The following is a 17,836-nucleotide window of genomic DNA, read 5'->3' on the forward strand; positions in this document are numbered from 1 at the left end:
TACAAGTTTTTGTCTCTGTCTATTCACTAATGAGTTTCAAAGGCCAGCTCTTCCCTTTCAGTAGGTTATAAGATTCCTTAGTAGCACATTACATGTTTCTGCTATTTATGCATCTTACAGGTGACGCCCAGCAAATTATGAGATCCATCTGAATTTAAGAGCTTGGTCAAAAATTGGCACCACTAGTGAGCTTAGCCCCCCTGGTCTGAAATCCTGTGAAGCCAAAAGTTGCTTGGCAAAAGGTGGAATTTTGATCTTACCGCTTTTAAGTCATGATGAGCATCTTCATGTCTAGAACAGGCTGCACACAAAATAGAAAACAGACTCAAATTCTATTTCAGTTTCTGAAGGAAAATTTGGTGAGCCAAAAATCAGCTTTAAGTAATGGAAAACATGATGGCCCTGGAAGATCACCAATCCCACACACAGTAATGGCTCTGTCCACACGGACAGTCCTATACTGATACAGTGTTGTACGCCTCCCCAGGACAGTCCTATACTGATACAGTGTTGTACACCTCAATATTTTACCAACTTTTCCTATTGTGAGCGGGGATGTTTAAATTGCAGTTAAACTTCCTCAATCACGATGTCAATTGCAGTCCAGTTTACTATGTGATGATGCGTGTCTTACAAATCCTGTCTCCTATTAGATTTTGGTTGCTGTGCTTCATTTGCTTTCTTTGTTCATAACAGGGGAGTGTTGGGTTTCCTGGGTTTTATGCTGTCTCGCAATTGTTTGAGCATTCCGTGTTCTTCTAACATGTAAAATATAAAGATTTGATGATACAAATGACTGTAAAAGTATAGAAAATTTCATATGAAAAGAGGTGGCAAACCATAAAGTCACAAAAGTTGCGCTATATACTCCAAAGTAAATCACATCTTATCTACTGTAGAATATGTTCCTAGAGGTAGTTTGTTGACTGGCAGGAGAAGGTTTTTAGGTACCTTCTGGTCTACTGTCAGGCCAGGTATGAATGTGGAACTGCACCAGTGACTGACAATCATGTAAGATATGTGCCACAATTTCTCATTATGGGAGTTGTAGGTTGCAGGAGTGGCATGTCTTCAATATAGATTTGTTAGGTTTTTTGTGTTGAAGCCTTATAAAAACTAGAATTTTCATTGCATAATTGCTTTTGTATTCCCTGGGTCTCAGCCTGGATAAGGTTTGTGGGAACAAAAAAGTTACACAAAACATTTTATGGGTCTTAAAATCTAAAATGAAAAGCTTGCCAACATGATTAGAACATCAGCAAGGAAGACCACCAGATTTCCTTCCGAGGCTAGTGTTTTTTCACTGCAGCAGTTTCTACTTTGGATGTTCCCATGCGTTGCTTTTATACATTTGTTTATGTTTGTTGCAGCATTTTCTGTTGTGCTTTTAGCTAACCATGAATGCATGTTTTTCCCTTAAATTCTCATGCTTGCCAATACAAAGAAGATGAATTTCAACATGTTGACGAGCAGGGGTCAGAGGTGGAGGCAGGTTGGTCTGAATATAGATTAGACATCCTTTGTAGTGGTAAACCTATGCAGTTTTTAGCCACGCAACAAGATGATACACACCAGACCATACATTTTGCCTTTTGTTTTCACTAAGTGGCACAGTTAAGATCCTTTCCTTTCTTTCCTATGCTTGCAATGGAGCCCCCAGGCTCCAATCCCCGGAAAGGGGCCCTAGGCCACAATTCCAAGAAAGGGGCCTGCACCGCTTGGACGGCGGCCATTAGGCCCCAAGCCCTAGAAAGAGTCCCTCTGAGCCCAAAAGTCAGGAAGGGCCCAGACACAGGTAGCAGGTTGTGAATGCCCAGTCCTGGGTAGAGGGATGCTAGGGCCCTATCTCATGTAGCAGTCCACAAGGACCAATAAGGAGCCTGTGACAGATCAGGGAAGCTGGGTCCCTTGGGTATTAGTTGAATCCCCTTTTATATATATATATATATATTGTTCACATAACTATAGATCTATTAATATTCATGTTTAAAACTTTTTTGTTTATACTTCATCAATCTTCATGTTTAATATTATTCATTTTTGTATCTTATTCTCTTACACAGCTGTTTTGTAACAAAGCCTCTTTGTTTGAATTGTATTGTTTGTGATTACTCTATAGGATGTTTAATTAAAGTTTCTAAGTTGAGCATGGTCCACCCTGACAGCATTAACCAATGTGTGACAAAGGATATTTTATTTCATCCTTATGGTCATGGGGAACTGTGCTCTGTCACTCACCACTCCTGCAGTGAGTATCATCCATGCAGGGGAGGGCTGGCCTGGGGGGCAGTTTCCACAGGCTGCTTAAAAATTATTAAGTCAGGTCTGGATTGCAGGGGTCCACTTGTGATGTTACATGTCAGTAAAATTAAGGTGAAAGGTGAGACGAGGGAGAAGGAAAGAGACAGAGAGAGGGTAAGGGGTTAGGTAGAGAGTGAGTATGCATGTATTAACGTGAGTATGTGTGTATATGTGTGTGTTAGAGACAGTATGTATTATGAGTTTGTGTGTTGGCATGAGTGTGTATGTCTAAGTGTTAGTGTGTGTGTAAATATGTGTGCCAGTGGATATGCTAATAACCAGGGGGAGGGGCGGATGAGGTCACTTGGCCTTAACTGCCCCCCAGGCGATAAGGTAGCAGCTCTCACCTGCATCCATGATATCTGACGGCAGCTTGGTCTCCCTTCTGCCAGCTTTCATTGTCCTGACTGAGGCAGCGTGCTACTGCAAGCACTGTTACTCTGAAAGCATCTGAATGCCCAAACAGAATATTGGGTCTTCGCTTCCTGCAGTGTCAACAACACTTCTTTCTACCTGCCGTGTATCTGTTCTTTTCATAATCCACAGTCCTTTTGATTATTAATCCTTATTTGTTTTTGATGTCATAAAGATTTTGAGGAGAAACATCAGAGTCCACCTGTTAATGGGAGAAAAGGCAAGTTTCTAAAGTAGTTATTAGAACAAGACTCTCCCTACATGCTGTGTTCACACTTTTATGAACGTTAAAGTGGCTCTGTCACAGGATGAAAAATAAAAAATAAAAAAATTGCAGCAGAGTTGGCTGTATGCTTAGCTAAATTTATAATAAAACATATTTATTGTATTTAAATATTTGAAAATTACCTTTTATGAAACCCATTATGGTTTATGCACTTAGGACACTTATTAACCCTTCCTATTTTATTAATTATTAAACTTAATAGAATTTTTTTTTAATTTAGCAGCCAATCAGGGTCAGGTTCTCACTGGGGTGTATTGTAAACCATTTGCCCTCCATATGGTTTATTATGATTAATATTTGTATTTTATTTTGGTTGACAGAACCACTTTAATATGTTATCCTGTGTGTCCTTTTGCGTCTTAGCATGTAGTACTCTACGATGAGTAGATGATTGGATTTTAAACTCTTACGTGTGTTAAAATGCTTTCCACCTCTCTGTTGTTATTTATTAGAATGTTATTCCACTTAGTTCAGATTGATGTAGTAAGAGTAGTTGGGAAGGCCTGCATACCCACAAGCAAAACTTAACTTGTAGCACAAAATAGGTCATTAACCATTTACAATAAATTTTAAGTGGAGGTTACTTTTTATTGAGAAAGTGAGCTGCACCAACGACGGCGATCCAGTGCGGACGTGCTTTTCTCAGCCAATCCGGAGGCAGGGTGATTTCTTAGAACCCCTGCGGCTGGACAGGCTAATTTTCAGGCCAGATCAGTAGAGGATATCAAGAGAAGATCACCTTTATCAATACAGAGTTACCGTATTTGCTCGATTATAAGACGAGGTTTTTTCCAGAGCAAATGCTCTGAAAAATACCCCTCGTCTTATAATCGGGGTCGTCTTCTAATCAGACCCCAAAAAAATGGCTGGGGCCATGCTGCTTACCGGTCGCGAGCAGCGTCTCTTCCGTTAGAAGCAGGAGGACAGGAAGCTTGTAGCTTCCTCACAGAACTCTTTCTCCCCCTCCCTCCTCTGGGGGCGGGGCCAGAGAAGTTGCTGGTACAGCCGGTCCCCTGCAGAAGTCTTCGAGTGAGAGATCTGCAGTTCAGGTAAGGGGGTGGGGGAGGGTTTTGGGGTAAGTATGTGTGATTAATGTGTGAAGTATGTGTGATTAATGGAATGAATGAGTATTTAAATGTTTGTGAATGTGTGTTTGTGTGTGATAGCATGGATGTGTAAGGGGGGTGGGGGTTGTAGCATGGCATAGGGAGGCTGTAATCCCACTACTATCATCCCCAGGTTCCAGCATGTACTGGCTGCCTTGGCTTGATAGGAGTGTGATTGCTGTTAGCAGCAATCACACTCCTATCAAGCCAAGGCAGCCAGTACATGCTGGGTTAAAAGGCATATCATGGGGCTGAGTGGCATATAGGGGGTTAAAATGCATTTCTGGACCTCCAGAAATGCATTTTAACCCCCTATATGCCACTCAGCCCCATGATATGCATATATACCTCCAGAAATGCATTTTAACCCCCTATATGCCACTCAGCCCCATGATATGCCTTTTAACCCCCTATATGCCAGAGTGGCATATAGGGGTATAAGGCATATCATGGGGCAGAGTGGCAAATAGGGGGGGTATAAAGCATTTCTGGGGGCAGAGTGGCATAACTGGGGGGGGGGCAGGTTGGCAAATAAAAGGAAATTTAAAAAATATATTTACATGAATTAATATTTACTGGTAAAACTTTTTTTCCTATAGGGTCGTCTTATATTCAGGCTTTTTGTTTTTTTCCTAAATTAATATTTTGATTTTGGGGGGTCGTCTTATAATCGGGGTCGTCTTATAATCGAGCAAATACGGTAAATGGAGCCTCTCACTACTGGAGCATAAATCAGTCCCACGACACACCTGTGGAGTCCCGAATGGAACACAGAGCTGTATATTCACGAAGATTGTGCAGGAGAGCTTCACTGTTATAAAGAGCCATCGCTCAAGTGTTGAGCTGACGTTGTATAATACATACCTCCATGTGTAAAGCAACGTTAAAGAACCTTAACTATGCATTATACAGGGCCAGCTAAGCTCTTCCTGTAGCAGAAGCTCACTGGGGTTGACTTGTCATAATGTCTTGTGAAGTCAGGTTGATGAAACCTCAACTCTCCTGCAAACTTTAGTGATTAGAACCCTCAGAATTCATATGGCTCATTCTCTAGCTCGTTATCAGAATAATGAAGGCATTGGCCACACGTTTAATTTAATAGATTATTTCAAAGTTACTTATGCACAATGTCAAGTGTAATTAATTGTCCTGTTTACAATTCTTATCTCCTTGCTAAGTCTCATAACTTTACCTTCTGCTTCAAACATCAGAGGACTGTTCCGTGTTATTAACATGTACCATGCTCAGGGTTTGTATAAATTGTATTTTGAAGGTGTCATATTTAAAAACTCTTGTGATTGGCCCTCCATTGTCTTAAAGTGACCCAGTTAACATGATGAGATGTGTTTTCTATACATTGATGTACGGAAACTGGTTCACTACTGGTTTTATTTTAAAACAAAAAAACAGGTAATTTGTGAAATTACCTAATCTCAGGTAATGATACAACATATTTAAAATGCGTGTAATTTATAAAATTCATTTGATGAGAGGAAAAACTTCCTTTATTGAAACTGGATTTTAGGTATCCTTTGCAGAATTATGGTAAATGTTACATATTCTGTAGAAGGGATGTGGGTTTTGAATCTGCCAGGAGAGGGCGCACTTTAGCCGTGTATCTGATTGCGGAGCTGCGATCGGGCAGAGACTGCGGGGAGCTGTGTAGCGTGACAGTGCTCATCCGCTTACTGATGCTCTAGCGTATTCCTTCATGGGCGTTAGAGAGCAGTATTAACCCCCTGTGTGATGTGTACATTCGCTCCAGCTATATTGTGAATCTTTAATGGGGGGGGTAAGTTGTGCCTTTTTAAAATATTGCATTTTCAGTGAATGACATTTGTTAAGCATGCATGAGTTTTCATATTTAGGTTCTTATTTTATAATTTGGAGTATTAAAAAATAAGAGCAACACACCACAAATAGTTAACGGTACGAGCAGTGTGGATCTCCATGTGTACTCTTCTTGTTCATGTATGTGGATATAGTGAATATACTGGAATAGCGTTAGGATGCACGTGAATGAAATGCCAGACACCACCGGTTACCGCGAAGTGAATCAATAAAAACCTTCTGACGTGAGCAAATATATCCAAACTGGAATAAAACTCCCCACAAATTACCTAAAATCTACAACGTGAATTATTTATTGCCAAGTACATTTCGCTGTATGAAATAGCAGCCGCTTCATGTTCCTAGTTCTTTTGAATTGTCTGTGCCACGGGCAGGTCTATTCACTAAAATGCGCGTTTGCGGAAGGATGAATTGAAATCATAAAATGCCAGCTTGCGTTTGGATTCACAAAAAAATCACTCACAAGTGTGAGTTGAAAAAGCAAGCATAATTTAAAAATATATTTATTTAACAGAAGAAAATAAGAAACTACATAGTCCCTGGTCTATCACACCCTCCTCCTCCACCCTTGTGGGGTGCGATGGGGATAATAAATACACTTTGGGGGTATACAGTAGAGCCCAGTGCCCACCCTCACCTTCATCCCATGTCCAGTAGGATGGAGGGGTTATTATTGTAACTTCATGTCTTGGAAATGGCCTAGAGGAATATTTATAGGCGTTCTTGCCAAGTATGTGGCCATATTTTTTTATTATTATTATTGTATAAGTTATACTGTACTTTTTCTGCTAAAGCAAATTATATCAATTATATCAATAATTATATACAGGGACTCTAGTTTTTTTAGGGGGTCTAAGCAAAATATGGCCGTCTCGTATTTTAAAAGTGTAAACGTACCTGCCTATACTGTCCCTGAGTGGCTTCAGTTTAAGGGGAAGGGCTAGTCCCAGGTAGCCTTTAGTGGGTGGAGAGTAGGCGGGACCTAGGTGGGGAGTGGGTGTGGCCAAACACTACTCCCTTGCTTGGAGACTGAAGAATTGCAGGGCTAAGCATAAGTTACTGGCAGTGGTTATTAAGTAGGGGACCAAGTAGGGGCCCTTAGCAGCCATGTCATCTGTTCATATGGAGGCACTGAATGTATACATATCTCTTGTTGTTATAGCTATGGTGGTATAGAAGGGTGGTATACACCCAGCGGCTCTTACTTACGTTTTCTTTGGGGGGGGGGTTGTTTTGCTTTTTCAGCGGAATCATTATTAATAGAGGTTTAAATCTTCTTCTGACTTTTAATTGCAATCTGCCAAAATTTTCTAATCGAAACCTAGTGAATGCCATGGCAAAGGAGCTAAAGATATTACACTGTATTTGGTGAAACAAACTCATAATAAAAGGAATAGCCTTTTTAAGGTATAAATCTAATTTCGGTGTTTTAAAACTGTTCATTATCACTGATTTTACTGTACCATTGACAATGGTAATTACATTTAGTGGCATTAAAAACAAGAAAAGCAAGATGCATTTGAAATAAAATGTACCTTTGGCATGCCTGGGTCAAATAGAATCCATGAGCATAAATACTCTGTCGGGGGAATGCGTCCTGATAATGGGCACATCCGATCATCCTTTTATTTCATTGCTTTATATAAATCTAGAAGTGATATATAATCTCCTAATGAATATTCTTGGAGCAAAATCTAGGCAGTCCCTGTCCAATTGCCATATGTTCAAGAAAGCTTGTTACTTGTTGGAATAAGTTAGCTCTGGAAACTATACCATAGTCCGGTAATTCCTGTTCTAATATGGTAAAGTGCTGCATTTTAAAGGAAAATTATATTCCAAAAATACACCCTATAATACATAGTGCCTCCTGCCATGCGAAGCTCTGTTACACATGTTAATGCAAGCGGAAAGTCAGGTTACTGGGAGAATCCATAGCCATAAAAAACACCCTTTTTTGGAATATAACCTCCTTTAAATACGTATATGTACAAAAATGATCTCCAGTTGGTGAAATGACTACCTTCAGTGAACGCCAAACCTACCCTAAATGCCGTTTCCCCCAATTACGCTTCCTAAGTAGAACCCCAGTGTGTTCCGAGGCTGTGTTTAAATGTAAAATTTAATGTTCTGTTTCTGACAAGTTTTAATTTCTTTTGGTTTACGCTAGAAGTTACTTGGGAAGACCAGCTGGGGAAGGTGAATGGTGCAATAACAGATGACAAACAATTACCGAAAAAGAAACACCATTCTGAGACAGGTTTGTCAGGGTTTGGAAAACCACTTAAAAGCATGAGACTTAAATGTGATTTAGAGAGAAGCTCATGCTTTTGTACCGAGTGTGTTCTTTGTGTCTCCTCTTCACTTCAATGTGAAATGTGTAGCCGTAGTGTGCTATAGTGGGACATTAAAGCCAGTGATAGGCAACCTCTGGCACCCCCTAGTGGCATCACCAGACACAGCCTGGTAGACGGGGCTTTTTGCAGCAATTGGTGGGACATAGATTGCCTATCTCTGCTCTTAACTCAGTGTTGTGTATCATCCCTGGTCAGAAAAAAAGTCAACTAGACATTATTAAATAAAAGAACAAACAAAAAAAAATAGATGATACAGTCTTTGCAGGTATTAAAACTATGAAGAATGAAGAAAACAGCCTATTGCAGTTAATTTCCCAGATGGCTAGAAAATACGTTGGCTAAGTTTAGGTTTGCAATAATTTGTTGAAAATGACACAATGTTACACATTAATCTCATTTTTTAATGTATAGCTGTGAGATCAACAATGGTGACATGGGACATAAACCAATTGTGGTCTAATCTATACTAATCTACTAGACTCCTTCCCATTTAGATGAATAACCAGTCTGTATGAATTCACCAGCGAACGTTTGAATATGGAGTCTACATGTATATTTGGCTATAACGCCTCCAGTGCCAGTGAGGTCTTATTACTGATCTGTTTTCAGCTGTGACCACCTTCATCTCTTTTTCTAAAGCCTCTCTCTATACGACCTACAATCCTTCTCATGTTTCTTCTTTGTTGCGTTCTTGGGTATTCTAAAATGTTAAAATATAATCGGTCATACTGGCTGTATATTCATAGATGTTAAGTTAATACCAATGCAACTTCAAAAGGAGTCTCAGGTAGCAGCTCATGTAGCCAAGATATCGGGCTGCTGACATATTTATCATAAATGCCATGCGTTTTCCTTGTACTTATTACATTTCACTTGTGGGGCTTAAATGGTTTATTTAAGTGCAAACATGAAAACAGGACAGAGAAATCTGTTCATTCTGTAGTCCGGTTCTGATTGGTTGGTTGACCTAGCTGCCCCCGGGACCTACTTCTGCTGATGTGTTGTTCTGAGATAGCTCAGTTGGTAAACACTGGGTTCAAATCCATGCAGGGTCAACTCAGCCTTTCATCCTTCTGAGGTCATTGAATGAGTACCATACATTGGGGAACAAAGGCTATTCAGCTGCCAATTTGGTTAATTCTGAGAGCGTGTGCTTTAAGTCCCAATGGGAGAAAAGCACTAAACCCTAGAAGGACATTAGGAGGCTTTGCTGGTTGTAAGTGGGTTGGTTACAATAGAGATTTGTGGGGGATTTGCCTTTAGTTGTGTCTACTCTGGTCAGCCTAGGCCAGTATTCAATGTATTCCAGAAACTTTTGCGTGCAACGCATTTTGACGCATACTGTGTGACTTCCAGAAAAACCCAAATGTGTCTGTTTGGGATAACAATTTTAACTCCAAGGAACCTCACCTATAAAGTCTGCTGCTGAAAGTTCTTCTTAACATCCAAATCTGCAAGACCTAAACTGCTAGCGGTTCTGTCGAGTCCGATTGCTCACTTCCCTGGAGTTTATATGTAAGATGATAACGCAATCATTTTCAGGGTTTAGTGAATAGCATCTATACACCCTCCCACATTCAACTGCAGATTAAATATAAAAATAATTTGTTTTTAGATTCTCTTTATCCTTTGAGTTTCAGAACATTATGTAACCCGGCATGGCTCTCACAATCGGAGGGTTACTTTTGGTCTGGATCTCCTGTCCTAGATTTGTGATACTCGCATAATCTCTTGAGTGGTAAATCTCAACGCGGTTATTTTATGAGAAAAATGGACACTAAAATCACTACAAGAATCCCAGCTCGCCATTTACGCTCGCTGCGACCTAATTTGTTGATGAGTTTGAATTAAATTACCGGTCTTGCAATACAATAAATTAAACTGAAAAATCTGGTGTATCCCATATATTTTATAGCTCATGTTTAATGCAGTTTTAATATAAGGCAGAGATCTATATGTTAAGTTTAGTTGCGTCACCGGTGGTCAGGAAGTTTTTTTGTGTGTTGGCCATGACTCATTGTCATCAGTACAGTTTTTGAAGGAATATTAATGTTTATTAAAAAAAAAACTCTTACGAATGGTCGCGTTTAATGCTGAGCAGAGCGCCCCCTGCAGCTTGATGTGCAAAGTGGAGACCTAATTCAGAGCTGGGGTCAGCGTAAATGGTAACGTTCAATGAAGACTCCATAAAGGCTACGTTTGACAATCTGAGTTCTGTTTCCTCCTACTTCTGGACAGTGATCAGCGTAACATTTACTAGCTTGTAATTAATGTATATATTGTGCATAATTATTCTACTTTCTTCAATGATTTTGCCCCACGTGACTATTCGAGTCAGCAAATAAATGATCCTAGACATGGGTTACTATGCGGTTCTTCACATCTGTTGCCACAGACTTTCCTAAAAGTATGCTGACGAGAAATTAAATGTACAGATGGTGTACTGCCCCAAAAGGATGCCCAGCGCTGGGTTAAGATACTAGGGAGGCTTTTGCAGCTAGCGACAAACCTCCATAGTATAAACGATCTCATTAGAATGGAGATCTCTGATTTTCCTAAGCTGGCGCATTGAACACAGCGCACCAGGGACCCTGATCCCCCAACAGGGAGATCTGCCCCAGTTTTGTGGTATACGTTGTGGAACATGTAGTTCACAATGTGAACTTGTAACAGGAATATATAGTCTGTGCAACTTGCATAGAGCTCACAATACGTATCATTTAATACAGTGAGATGTAGATCCTGAATCTAAGAACAGACCAAGGGCTGTGGTTTGAGGAAGGATGTGCAGACTAGATGGCACTTAACTGACGTCATAGTCTACGTTTCTATGTTTATTGTTTATTCTATGCGGCTCAGTCCTTTGCCACAGCCATTAAAAACACAAGGAATCCACTTGTCGTATAGTAACATACTGTAGCAAATTAGGTTGAAAAATGACACAAGTCCATCAAGTGCGACATTAGTGTTGATCTAGAATAAGGCAAAAAACCCACATAGAACCCACATTCCAAATTGCTGACTCTGATTTCTCACTGTAACTCTAACTAATACTGATCTCATGACATGTTATACCCTAGAACATCATCCATCCCATATTTAATTTGACAGCACAACGTCTGTGAGTAGCGAATTCCACAGCTTTTCGCTGCTTCGGGTCAATATTCTTTTCTTCAGATTGTCGGATTGGATGACCTCTTGTTCTTTTCATAGTCCGATCAATGAGTAGGTGATCAGAGAGCGACTGGTATTCTCCCTGTATGTAATGTATACCTATATGATGTCCTGTCCCTTCTAAGATAACTTTATTTGCAAAAAGGGGGTGTCCTATGGGGTCAATAAGATTATTCTCAAACTGCGGTAATAAACATCCACCCCACTCAGAAATTGCACAATATCTCTAATGGAAACCGTATCATGTGTGTCTTTGCCTAAATGTTCGTATTTACATATTTATTTATATATATGTATATATATTCATATATAGTTTTATATTTTGAAAGATAGTCGGTTCTGTTTTCACACAGGTTAATACAGATTTTATTTGTCTTATTGGATAACAAAATCCATTGTTTGCCTGATGTCCAGAGGGAGACTTCAGGATAGAAACAAAAATCTCCAAATCCTACTTTTCTTAAATATATGTAAAATCAGATTAAATATATTTTTTGTTTTCATATTGCCTTGTTAGGTTTTTCATGTCACGTTTGTTTATCTGCAGAGCGATTAGTCTATATTTAGGAATATGTTCATACAGTATTGACTTCCTATAACAAACCCTTTAATCTTATCTATTGGTTTTGCAACATATTAAGGAAGACTAGGTTGTTACCTTGTGGGCAATCAATGCGTATTCAGTTATCTGAACTTCACATCTTACTCAATGTAATGGAAAAGAGGTTTTACTGAGGTGATGGTAGATAAGAGGAACAGCCTCGCAGCAGAAGAGGTAGAGGCTACACAGTGAGAGAATTTAAACATGCATGGTTTAGGCGTGTGTCTATCCTGAATCTAAGACAAGACCAAGGACTGATTAAGGTCTGAGGAAAACCGGAAGAGTAAATGAAGCGAATGTTTCCTATCTGCCATCAAATTTGGTTTCTTATGTAAAAGTTCCGTTTATTGCAGCAATTTTTGCATTTCCGATCTCTGATTTATGAATTTCCACAACTCTGCATTTTAAAACTAATCCTACAATCCAGATGTCTGTACTGATGTGTATAATATATTGAATATTTTGTATTAATATTAATGTAATTTATTTCCTGGGTATATTTAAGATCAACGTAAAGGCCAGATAAAGCGGAGGTATTTTATGCAATAATTACTAACTTTTTTCAAGGTTGGTTCTAATGGCGGAAACACAATTTTGTTATTTTAATACTTTGAGTGTACGTTTGTGTTTTGTGTTAACATTGTTTATTGCAATGTTTTTCTTTTGTGTTTCATCTGATAATAAGATTTTGTAAATGCATGAACTGTTTTATTTTTTCCCCAAAAACTTGAGGAACCGGCTAATAGTTTCTTGTGTGTTCCACGTAATGTCCTGTGAAATCTCTCTTTAAGATCGTGTCTGTGTTCTGCTTGTGTCCTCTGTGAATCTGTCTAAACCTTTTCAGTCGTTTTCCTTCAGTGTCCGTTTCTCCTTTCCGAGCTCATAACTCACTCCCATCTCCTTTGTCTCTGTTACTTCACGGCGTGGTCACAGAAGATGTGGACCTGCCACGGAGACGAAACTCAGGTCTGTTCCTTCAACATTTTCTTTACCCTTTTCTTTTCAACCTGTTGTCTTATGTGTGTATCTCCTATCTGCCTCGGTGCATCATTCAGAAGAATGGGGTTTATTTACTAACGCAGGAGCACAGAAAACATCTCAACTTCATGTTACCAGAATGCACTATAAATGGCCAACCCCAATCAATAGCTCCTTGGAGAAGAACTTTGTTACATCAGAAAGGCTTCTTGAAAATCTGATTGAAATTTCTCAGGGCCACCTAAGTCGTTTTGCAGTAGAAGCTCACTGGGGTTGACCCTTCATAATGTATACTGAAGTCAGGGAGTATAAAACTATAAACCACAACTCCCTCCTTAGGAAATAAACCTCATATTATTGTTAACAAGTTATTGGTTTGGGGCAAACAAGCATGACTAGTGGAATCCTCAACTTTCCTTCTGCCTTCAGTTGTACTCCCAACAAAACTCACTTGATACATTCATCCACATAACTTCTCAGACACAAAATGTCAATAATAATGGCCACGGCATTTACTCATAAACCAAGATATTGCTAGCAGATTACATATTTTCTATGCGAGAAACACTACTACGCATTGACGTTCTCTAATGAAGGTTTTGGCCTCGCTATGTGGGTACAGCACCATGCCTTCACATCCACCATTGAGTATTAGGACTGCCTCTACCCATGAGAGAACGCAGCCCCAAACTCCAAGCCACAAGCCTGGGCTGTCATAATCTCCACAAACCTAGCCACCTATTCATGAAGAGAGGGCAATAAATGCCATGATCTAGCACTGGGATGTAGTAGAGTTTCTCCCTATAAATCCACCAGGTAATAATAGTGAAAGTCTCTTTTCCCCAACGGCTAAACTGATCTTCTTCCCATGTCCTGGCAAGGTCCTTACCCTGCCGTCACATTAAATATAAGTTATTGTAAAATATCCTTGTAAAATTCAAAGGTTCATGAAATGTTACACAGTTCTACAGGCTTTGAAAGCAATACCCGGGTCAATGACATTTAACTAGTCCAAGAATTTATTTAGGATTGACCCAGTTGAGGCAACTCCTACACCCATTTCCCAGCCATAGCCAGTAATAGCCAAATGGGGAAGAATAAGAAATTATGATACTAAAGTCAATCACATCGGGCCCTCAATAAATCCCTAATCATTTAAATTTATAACATGCAAATTTATTGACAGAACCAAAGAACTATGTACTGAATGCATTCCGGAACACTACAAAATACCTTCTAATAATCTACAAAAAAATGGGGGCCAGGCGGGTGTTACAGCCAGCTCTGGTCAGGAACTCTATACTGTTACATTTCTTTTGACATCATATCCCCCTGCGGCTCCATTATTAAGCCTACACTCTCCTTTTCTTTGGCTTGTTATAACAGCTTACATGGGTGATAAAAGCATAGTCTGGGTGGTCTGGCTGCAGCGTGTTCGGACCCCTAGTCATGCTGCCCTTGTACTTATAACTTCAGGGCTTTCTAGATGCAAAATATGCATTATCTGGAATAACAATTTTTGCTCTGGAAAAATTAGCCCACAGCACTAGAGAACTTTCTCAGTCGGTGGTTAGAGGTTTAATTTTAGATGTTAAGCATAAGCCACTTGGCACTTGTTTTGAATATTCTGTGACCGGTAGCAGCTCACTGGAAAAGGATGATTAACATTGCTGTAGGGGCGCATGTTCCGCTCATCTGTCAAACATAAATGCATGATTTATCTTAATGCATGTATAAGTTCAGAAATCACTTTTTACTTTATTCATAAGAAGAGCGTTTAGCACTAAACTGAATGTTGCAGTTGAGAAGTGCAGACTTGTACCATTTGGCTGGGGTTTCAGGTACTGCTCATGTACCAGACTTGCACTGCGCATGAGCAGAGTGGATTGGGCATTAGACGGGTTGCACCGAGTGAATGGTACGCATTTATTCCCATTTAGAGAAATTTGGTTACTATATCCTGGCAATATGTATCTGTATTTGGGGTAACCTGGTCTTCGGACAGATACAGCATCTTCGCCATGTTTCACTTGGAGGAACACGGTATTAATTGCAGGATTCTCTCTTGGTCTGTGAAGTGTTTGGGAATGCTTGGGGCTGCAGCTCTGTTTTCACAAATGGCACCTGATCTCCAATAACTTACTGGCTGATTTTATAGCATTTTAACTATTTGTGGACATTTTTAGACTTGAATATTAATTAGAGTGTAGTTCAGGGCTGACTTTCCCTTCTCAAACACCACACTGAGCTGATTCTGTATGGCGATGCTAATGAAGTCCTGCTTCTCCGATAAAATTCTTTCCTCCTTTCATTAGTGTGTCCAGCTGGGTGATTAAGACAGGGCCATTTATTGTTTACTGCAAGACAGTATGATAAGGAGCCGGGGTGTTTGTCTACTAGATTGAGCTAAAATAACAGAGCGAGGACACATACAAACGACTAATTATATCATGCAAAAAATAAGACAAATAGCACAGAGAGTAATAACATTTGTTGGCTGTTCCCATTTAAACTCCTTGTTTCAGGCACAGAAACACAGAATTCCGCACTTTTTTGCAGTCCTTTTATGCACTCCTGGTATAGAGGTTTTTTAATTAGTTTATATAAAGGGTTTTTTTTAGTAACGTACTCTGTTTATATATTTCACCATGCACGTTACAGAAGGCTTTCTATTTTATTCCCCATTTTCAATGCACCTGTTATATAGATATAGATTTATTTGTGGTCAACATTTGGATACTGCAGTTGTCAGCATTTCTACTTGTTTAGTAAAAATCACCCTAAAAGATAAAAGTCAATCCATGTTGGTGGTTATATACCTTCCGGGGACCTCTCCAAGTTTCTGCGGTCTCATTGCATAGGAGTGACGTGTGGAAGGAGAAGGAGAGCTCCAGGTGGTCTACTCTAGGAAGTTCCATTTGTTTCTCTTATTAAAAAGTTCCATTGGCTTTTGTTATCTGCCACCTAATGAAGGCTATATGTTATTATATAATTCCAGACCTGAAAAAAATGTGCTTATAGAGATGCTGCTGCTGCTGCTCTACCCATATCCATTTTCTTTATCATCAGTCACGTCTTTGTTTTAAAAGCATGTTTTTCATCATTTTCAATCACCTATATCTGTTGACTCTGTTTTCATTTTATTCTTCATATTCATCATCCCAGTTTTATTTATTTGTAGAAGAAAAGACCACAGAACAAGAGAATGAGGATCCAGGTATGAGTTTGGTTAGATGAGTAGTGAGTAGTTTGTAGACATTATGATCTAATGTCTCAGGCAGTAAAAAGATAATTGGGGCCAAACTACAACAAAAAAACATCACAGGGGTCTCTTCATCTGTAAAAGATAAATTTTTGTGTCCAAACAAATTATGTGACTCTACATATTTAATTTTTTGCTTGATCCTAGAAATGGTGTCAACTGTGACTATTGTTATAGGCCAGGAATGGACCATCAGCTTTTGGGGGACAAAAACCAACTCAAGATACCCAAGAAACTATGAACCCTAGAGACAAGGTTTTTGTCTGGGTGTTTTCAAGTCCACGGGAAGTCAGGCACATATCAGTAAAATAACGGGACACTTAAGGGTCACGTAGGGGTATCTCTTGTTGTCCATAGCCCTTATGGAGTTGGCTGGAATTCTTTCAGACCAGTTCCAATTGGATGGAATAACCGTCAATATCTATCTTTGTAGCTAATGGCTTTTGTACATAGGAAAAACACACTGTGGCAATGTATTCTGTAATGTGAGATAGTCGACAATATATGGCAGATAAATTATCTAGATATCTATTACCATTGGTTTTTTATATAGTGCCATCATATTCTGCAGATCTGTACAATGGCTAAAAAGAACATAAAAAGTAATTAAATCACGTACCAATATACCAATATATGTGAGGAGATGCTTACTATTTGTGTCTTTCTCTTGTGATCTGTCTATATATGTAATTTGAGTAATGATTCTTAATTAATCACAGACCATGAGGAGGCTAGAGGAACACGACCGTTAAAATAATGGGGCGCTCATGGCCAAAAAAGTGTTTCTTTTATATGTTTTCTTGGTGTATGTAACATTTTGTAGTGATGTTTTGGGTATCTCTTTGGCGTAATCAGTGTACTAACTTACTATGCCACGTCCATAAGTCTTCCGTTTTAAATTAATTATTATATGTGTGTAGCCACACAGTGTGTTGATGTGGGATAATATTAAAGATTGATTATCTAGAGCTGCAGTTGGCAAGGAGCTTGAAACAGTCCCAGCCGGAAACATATCTTGGTTGTCCACTGCCCTAGGCCAGCCCCAGCCGCTGTGTGCCTATTACCCCCATTACCACCATCCAGGATATGACGTAGACACACTAAAAAGGCTGTACCCGCTAAAATATGCCAAATATTTGCCATTGGTCTCAGCCTACTTGATTAGTCACATGTTTTATATCGAGAATAATAGGAACATTGCATGCAATTTGCCATACAAGCTTCACTTATTCTTGGTTATTTAGTAAGTGTACAGTGGTGAACATACTTCTAGATTCTGTGTTATTTCTTTTGTATATTGGGCAAAGCATGTAGAAGAAGAATAACACATGTTTTTCACGCTGTTTCATTTATACATTTTCTGCCATTTCTGTATACATTATTGTGACATCAGGGAAGGAAGGAAGGGCGGTGGGATTCTGGTCCCAAGGAGGGAACGAGCCCTCATAAAAAGTGTCACTCTGGAGCAATTCTTTAGTATGCGGAGAACACACTAAGAACCATTGGCTA

At 39.4% G+C, this 17,836-nt stretch overlaps 1 protein-coding gene across 37 annotated transcripts in view; it reads left to right on the forward strand.

Moving 5' to 3' along the window:
- Positions 1–17,836, forward strand: part of LOC149305615 (regulating synaptic membrane exocytosis protein 2) — a 271,086-nt gene that overhangs the window by 201,111 nt on the left and 52,139 nt on the right. For 9 of the 37 annotated variants that reach the window (XM_089477182.1, XM_089477190.1, XM_089477180.1 and 6 more), the window contains one exon: positions 13,021–13,053. The exons of 25 other annotated variants lie outside the window; for them this stretch is intronic. In XM_089477182.1, the coding sequence (XP_089333308.1) occupies positions 13,021–13,053 (33 nt within the window). Of the gene's footprint in view, positions 1–13,011; positions 13,054–17,836 lie in introns of all 37 variants that reach the window. 3 more of the 37 variants (XM_089477184.1, XM_089477195.1, XM_089477196.1) reach the window with 2 other exon arrangements.

Source organism: Sceloporus occidentalis, unplaced genomic scaffold (assembly GCF_023333645.1).
Source record: "Sceloporus occidentalis isolate IW3139 unplaced genomic scaffold, rSceOcc1.0.p SCAF_11, whole genome shotgun sequence".
Lineage (NCBI taxonomy): Eukaryota > Metazoa > Chordata > Lepidosauria > Squamata > Phrynosomatidae > Sceloporus > Sceloporus occidentalis.